Source organism: Cyclopterus lumpus, chromosome 14, assembly GCF_009769545.1.
Source record: "Cyclopterus lumpus isolate fCycLum1 chromosome 14, fCycLum1.pri, whole genome shotgun sequence".
Lineage (NCBI taxonomy): Eukaryota > Metazoa > Chordata > Actinopteri > Perciformes > Cyclopteridae > Cyclopterus > Cyclopterus lumpus.
The window spans coordinates 5,380,523-5,388,109 of NC_046979.1; the positions used below are offsets into that span (position 1 = coordinate 5,380,523).

The window sequence follows — 7,587 nt, forward strand, 5'->3', positions numbered from 1 at the left end:
TAATACATTTTAATAACCATTGTGTGTGTGTGTGTGTGTGTGTGTAGGTACAGTGAAGAGAAGGGCTGGGAGCTGCTGTGGCTCTGCACTGGTTTGTTTCCTCCCAGTAACACCCTGTTGCCTCACATCCAGAAGTTCCTCCAGGCCAAGAAGCACCACCAGCTGGCTCCAGACTGCATGCAGCGGCTCCAGAAAGCCTTACGGTGACGCACACACACACACACACACACACACACACACACACACACACACACACACACACACACACACACTCTTCTTATGTTGCTTAATTTCTCCCGGTTATTCTTTGTTGTAGAAATGGATCCAGGAAGTACCCCCCTCACCTGGTGGAGGTGGAGGCCATCCAGCACAAGACCACCCAGATCTTCCACAAAGTTTACTTCCCCGATGACTCGGACGAGGTCGGTGACGATTATTGCTTAATATCATAATATATCATAGAAGAAAACGCTATCCAAAAGGTTTTTAATGTTATTTATGAGCCTATACGGTCAAAAACAATTAGTAAATCAATCTGTATAATCGTTCAATCCTAATTCGTTGTTTTTAAAAAACATATACTCTACATGGCCCCTCAACTGTTAACATATTCATAACTTCATTGTCATTTCAATAATAAGAATAACGCTGATAATAATCCTAACATTTGTTTGCATGGCACCTTTCGTATAAGAAATGCAGCACAAAGTTTAAAAAAAATAGACATTAAAAAAAAAGACGTGAATAGAATGGGGAAAATAACGTGGAAAACAAAACGCGCTTGATAATAACTGTTCAAATATTATTCAAAGAATACGATGATGGTACAATACATAGAAATTGAACTTGTATTCCACCCACAAGCCGCCCTGTGTTGCGTCTGCAGGTGTTCGAAGTGGAGTCGAGCACCAAAGCCAAAGACTTCTGCCACAACATCTCCGGACGTCTTCTGCTCAAATCCCCCGAAGGCTTCAGTCTTTTCGTGAAGATCACCGACAAGGTGAAGACGATGTGTAGCCGTGTGAAACGTTAACGTTCTTAACCGCGCTGACGTTAAAAACAATGTTTCCAGGTCATCAGCGTGCCCGACGGCGACTTCTTCTTCGACTTTGTGCGCCACCTGACGGACTGGATCAAGAAAGCCAGACATGTGAAAGACGGTAAAAAAGAGAGAAATAAAAGGATTTTCTTTTCTTTTAAATGCGTTGTATTCTTCTCAGTGACGTCCATCCTCCTTTTTTCATCCCCTCCGTGCGTTGGTAAGCAGGCGTCGTGCCTTCACTGACGTATCAGGTGTTCTTCATGAAGAAGCTGTGGACCAATACCGTGCCAGGAAAGGACTCGATGGCCGACTCCATCTTCCACTACTACCAGGCGAGTAACCACTCAATTATTGTACATTAACCTTAAATGATGGTGTCCAGCTATTTTAAGGGCTATTTCTTCATGTTATTTGTTAATGCTACATTATTTTGCACTGATATATATATATATATATATATATATATATATATATATATATATATATATATATATATATATATAATTACATTGACTTGTTTTGCGAGTAGCCAGGGAAGAAGTATTAAAATCCTTTACTTAAATAAAAGTACTAATGCCACACAGTACAAGTAACAGTCCTACATTATACAATTTTACTTCAGAAAAACAGATACTTCTCTGCAGTAGTATACTTCTCAGCAGTATCTTAACAGATACTTCTCTACAGCAGTATCTTAACAGATACTTCTCTCTGCAGTAGTATCTTAACAGATACTTCTCTGCAGTAGTATCTTAACAGATACTTCTCTGCAGTAGTATCTTAACAGATACTTCTCTGCAGTAGTATCTTAACAGATACTTCTCTGCAGCAGTATCTTAACAGATACTTCTCTACAGTAGTATCTTAACAGATACTTATCTGCAGTAGTATCTTAACAGATACTTCTCTACAGTAGTATCTTAACAGATACTTCTCTACAATAGTATCTTAACAGATACTTCTCTGCACTAGTATCTTAACAGATACTTCTCTGCAGTAGTATCTTAACAGATACTTCTCTCTACAGTAGTATCTTAACAAATACTTCTCTACAGTAGTATCTTAACAGATACTTCTCTACAGTAGTATCTTAACAGATACTTCTCTCTACAGTAGTATCTTAACAGATACTTCTCTCTACAGTAGTATCTTAACAGATACTTCTCTGCAGTAGTATCTTAACAGATACTTCTCTCTACAGTAGTATCTTAACAGATACTTCTCTGCAGTAGTATCTTAACAGATACTTCTCTGCAGTAGTATCTTAACAGATACTTCTCTGCAGTAGTATCTTAACAAATACTTCTCTGCAGTAGTATCTTAACAAATACTTCTCTGCAGTAGTATCTTAACAGATACTTCTCTGCAGTAGTATCTTAACAGATACTTCTCTACAGTAGTATCTTAACAGATACTTCTCTGCAGCAGTATCTTAACAGATACTTCTCTGCAGTAGTATCTTAACAGATACTTCTCTCTACAGTAGTATCTTAACAAATACTTCTCTACAGTAGTATCTTAACAGATACTTCTCTGCAGCAGTATCTTAACAGATACTTCTCTACAGTAGTATCTTAACAGATACTTCTCTCTACAGTAGTATCTTAACAGATACTTCTCTCTACTGTAGTATCTTAACAGATACTTCTCTGCAGTAGTATCTTAACAGATACTTCTCTCTACAGTAGTATCTTAACAAATACTTCTCTGCAGCAGTATCTTAACAAATACTTCTCTACAGTAGTATCTTAACAGATACTTCTCTGCAGTAGTATCTTAACAGATACTTCTCTCTACAGTAGTATCTTAACAAATACTTCTCTACAGTAGTATCTTAACAGATACTTCTCTGCAGCAGTATCTTAACAGATACTTCTCTACAGTAGTATCTTAACAGATACTTCTCTGCAGTAGTATCTTAACAGATACTTCTCTCTACAGTAGTATCTTAACAGATACTTCTCTCTACAGTAGTATCTTAACAGATACTTCTCTGCAGTAGTATCTTAACAGATACTTCTCTACAGTAGTATCTTAACAGATACTTCTCTCTACAGTAGTATCTTAACAGATACTTCTCTGCAGTAGTATCTTAACAGATACTTCTCTACAGTAGTATCTTAACAGATACTTCTCTCTACAGTAGTATCTTAACAGATACTTCTCTGCAGTAGTATCTTAACAAATACTTCTCTGCAGCAGTATCTTAACAAATACTTCTCTGCAGTAGTATCTTAACAGATACTTCTCTCTACAGTAGTATCTTAACAGATACTTCTCTGCAGTAGTATCTTAACAGATACTTCTCTCTACAGTAGTATCTTAACAGATACTTCTCTACAGTAGTATCTTAACAGATACTTCTCTCTGCAGTAGTATCTTAACAGATACTTCTCTACAGTAGTATCTTAACAGATACTTCTCTACAGTAGTATCTTAACAGATACTTCTCTCTGCAGTAGTATCTTAACAGATACTTCTCTACAGTAGTATCTTAACAGATACTTCTCTGCAGTAGTATCTTAACAGATACTTCTCTGCAGTAGTATCTTAACAGATACTTCTCTCTACAGTAGTATCTTAACAGATACTTCTCTGCAGTAGTATCTTAACAGATACTTCTCTGCAGTAGTATCTTAACAGATACTTCTCTCTACAGTAGTATCTTAACAGATACTTCTCTGCAGTAGTATCTTAACAGATACTTCTCTCTACAGTAGTATCTTAACAGATACTTCTCTACAGTAGTATCTTAACAGATACTTCTCTCTGCAGTAGTATCTTAACAGATACTTCTCTACAGTAGTATCTTAACAGATACTTATCTGCAGTAGTATCTTAACAGATACTTCTCTACAGTAGTATCTTAACAGATACTTCTCTGCAGTAGTATCTTAACAGATACTTCTCTCTACAGTAGTATCTTAACAGATACTTCTCTACAGTAGTATCTTAACAGATACTTCTCTCTGCAGTAGTATCTTAACAGATACTTCTCTGTGCAGGAGCTGCCGAAGTACCTGCGAGGCTACCACAAGTGTTTGAGGGAGGAGGTGCACCAGTTGGCAGCGCTGATCTACAGAGTGAAGTTTGAGGAGGACAAAACCCACTTCCAGAATATTTCCACCATCCTGAAGGATCTCGTCCCCCAGGACCAGATCCGACATCTGTCCCCCGACGACTGGAAGAGGGTGAGATGCTCAACGTGTCAGAGTTTAATAGTTTATTAGTTTCAGGTTTAATAGCTGGAGAGTCCAACAAAGATGCAACACAAACATCTGAGTTAGGCTTCTTGGATTACTCCAGGTCAGATTCAAGCCGTGGTGGAAGAAGTACTCTTTAAATAAAGTCAAACTTGGCCTTCCCACAGTATTAATACCTGCATTTCAAAATGTTACTAAAAGTACTGATTATGCAGAATGGCCAATTTCCAAATATACAAACTATCAAACTCACATTTCCACCAATCTTCAAGAAACAAGTCACACGACAGAATAACAAGATGGAGCAATATCTTAACATATCTTTATTAAACTTAAGCCAGTGGGGGTTACTGTGCCTAAACATAATGAATGAATGAATAAATAAATGTGTTTTCCTCCTCAGTCCATCATGTCGCTGTTCAACAAGCAGTCAGGAAAGACTCGAGAAGAAGCCAAACTCTCCTTCCTCAAAACGATCTACAAGTGGACCACGTTCGGTTCGGCCTTTTTTGAAGTCAAGGTAAAAAAAAAAAAGAAGTTCCGTAATTTGTTTTATTTCTAAAAAGAGGAATATAATAATAATTTCGGAGCCGTTGCATGTTTTCATGTCATTGTGTTGTTGTTGTTGTTGTTTAGATTTTTTCAGTGGGCAATACTACGGTTTAGAAATAATTCGCTAAAGTGCAAAAATATCAGCATCAAAATATATATTTAAAGTATCAGGAGTGAAAGAATGGCCGATTTCAGAATAATATAGATTCATTTATTGGATTATAATTGTGGATGCATGAATGTGGTCATTAATTTAATCTAATTAAATTTAGCAGAATCGTGAAATTGGCTAATTAACTTTCTTTCTTTTCAGCACTGTGTGAAAAGTTTTTTTTAATTATTCAGTTTTTTTTTTCCTGCAGCAAACGACTGATCCAAATTACCCAGAAACCCTCCTGATAGCGATCAACAAACACGGAGTCAGTCTCATTGATCTTAAATCCAAGGTGGGTCCACACATCACATCCGTTTGTTTCCAAGAATTATCATTTTGGGAACTAAGTATTTCCAAAATAAAGATCATTTAAAATATTAGTTGACTGTAATTTAAAGTTTAAAGCCACACACATCACTTTGAATCTGAATATTTAGTCAACTATGTCGCTCTTTCTGTAGATTAAAGGTTGATTCGCGTTTCTTTTCTCGACCACAACCTTCCTTCATGGACATTTTGTTACCCCACTGCTCTTAAGTGACATTCACAGCTGCAGCGTCACAACGTGACAGCAATGTGGGTCAAAAGATATCGTCAGACTATAAGTCTCGTGGGCTATTTGTTAACACCCAAAGTCAAAAGTGCACATGCCATCTCTCAGTTTGAGTTCTTTATCTGCAAACTGGCTGCGTACTAATCTGAGTTCTACTTCCTGCAGGACATCCTCACCACTCACCCCTTCACGAAGATCTCCAACTGGAGCAGCGGCAACACGTACTTCCACATCACCATCGGAAACCTGGTCCGAGGCAGCAAGCTGCTGTGTGAGACCTCACTGGTGAGCTACTGGGACCAGAATAACCTGAAACTAAACGTTTTTAGCTTTTCAAAATAAAGGTTTGAGAGACTATGAATGTCTAGAAACTATTTGTTTGTTTTTTTCTCGTCCCATCACATCAGAAAAAAAGTATAAAAATATACATAAAAATGAATAAATGTATATCAATTCACCGCATCATATCTAACCTTTGACCTCAAACCACGCAGGGCTACAAAATGGACGACCTCCTGACCTCTTACATCAGCCAGATGCTGACGACGATGACCAAACAGCGACCCTCCCGGGGCAACAAGTGAGCAGAGCGGAAGGAATGTACGGTCAATCAATCAATCAATCCATCAATCCATCAATCCTTTGTGCACTCACACATGTACAGTGTGAATGCATGTCAACAAAAAGCTCTTTCATACGCAACCGTGTGATTTGTTCCACAAAGTGGTTATCAAGGTGTCACTGTTATGCCAACATGTATGTTATTATGTATCGGCCCTGTCTTAAAAAAAAAAAAACCAACTCACCTATTGCCTTTTTTAAATGACCTTTTCCCACCTGTAACACGGCAATGTGGATGCTTTTTCTTTGTGCATCATCGTCGCCGTAAACTGACGGTCGTATCGTCTGCTGTGCTTTTTACACACCGTTAAAAGTTTGTGATCTCCTGCCAGTCAGATGTGCGTGAGGACGACGGCCCGTCAGGCTTCAGGTGGCAGAAAGGCCTCTTTTCAAAGGGTCCGGCCGTGCAGAACAAAACCACGGGCAGTAGTTCAGACCTCCCTTCTTCTCATCTTATTGAACGTCACAGTCATTGGTAAAAGAAACCGGACGCTCGGCATTAAAATGTGTGCAGCTTTAATAAGAAGAGGTTCCTTTTTCAGTGTCGGGTGCTCCGTTTAATTGAATTATTCCTCTTTTGGGGCCGAAACCATTTCGAAAAAAAGTAAATAATACAATTGGTGTCTGAATTATTGAAATCAGCCAAACAAGCGATTCCAAACTTTTTGAACATTAGTGCACGTCGTCGTATCTACAGTGAAGTTTAGAACGAGCTTTAAATGTCACTATTGTTGGTGATTTATTAATTATGTTTTCTCAAACGTTGACGTCAGTGTCAAGACAACACGGTGGGATTTACAAAAATCTGATTTCTAATCTTTGTCTTGTACAAAATACCTGAAACAATTGGAAAATCCCCCCAAAACAGAAGTCCACTGGGTAGTTTTTGTTTGTCTCGTGAAGTAGCTTCGTGCTTTCATCCTTATTTATGCTCAGAGTTGTGATGAGTTTACGAAAATGGGCATCGAATATAGTCCCTTTTGAATCTTTAGAGACCACACATCTAATAAACCACCCTTCAGATCTCAGTGGTTTCTCTTTCATTTAATTAAATGCCAGTTTGACAATGTACGCAGTCACATTTGGAAATATTAAGAGGAAAGAGGCAATCTGGATTTAAACCGATTTAAATACAACCAGATTATTCTTTTTTTTATTACATTGTTTAGTCGTGCATGTGCACAGGAACATGCATGTGTGCCACGGTAGTTTTATAGCATGTACTCGTACACACACACACACACTGTAGATGATTGTTGTTTTTCTTTTCTAAATGTACAAACCATTAGCATCGATTTCTATTAAACATCGAGTCATAATCACAACTGTTTTTGGACCATGTGACCACATGTAGACATGAATAAATGATATTTTGCAAAGAGCTCACGGATGTTTATTTTTCGTCAAGAAAATAAAAAAATAAATATGAACGTAAGTCAATGGAAACAACGTTTTGATCCCG

At 37.8% G+C, this 7,587-nt stretch overlaps 1 protein-coding gene across 2 annotated transcripts in view; it reads left to right on the forward strand.

The window, feature by feature from the left end:
• The window catches only part of myo7ab (myosin VIIAb), a 32,278-nt gene extending 24,814 nt beyond the window's left edge, over positions 1-7,464 (forward strand). The window contains exons 38-47 of one of the 2 annotated variants that reach the window (XM_034549579.1): positions 48-203; positions 317-422; positions 887-1,000; positions 1,073-1,160; positions 1,268-1,374; positions 4,048-4,233; positions 4,649-4,765; positions 5,160-5,243; positions 5,670-5,789; positions 5,999-7,464. In XM_034549579.1, the coding sequence (XP_034405470.1) occupies positions 48-203; positions 317-422; positions 887-1,000; positions 1,073-1,160; positions 1,268-1,374; positions 4,048-4,233; positions 4,649-4,765; positions 5,160-5,243; positions 5,670-5,789; positions 5,999-6,088 (1,168 nt within the window). In that variant the 3' untranslated portion in view covers positions 6,089-7,464. The remainder of the gene's footprint in view (positions 1-47; positions 204-316; positions 423-886; positions 1,001-1,072; positions 1,161-1,267; positions 1,375-4,047; positions 4,234-4,648; positions 4,766-5,159; positions 5,244-5,669; positions 5,790-5,998) is intronic. The other variant, XM_034549580.1, reaches the window with a different exon arrangement.
• Positions 7,465-7,587: the final 123 nt, after the last annotated feature.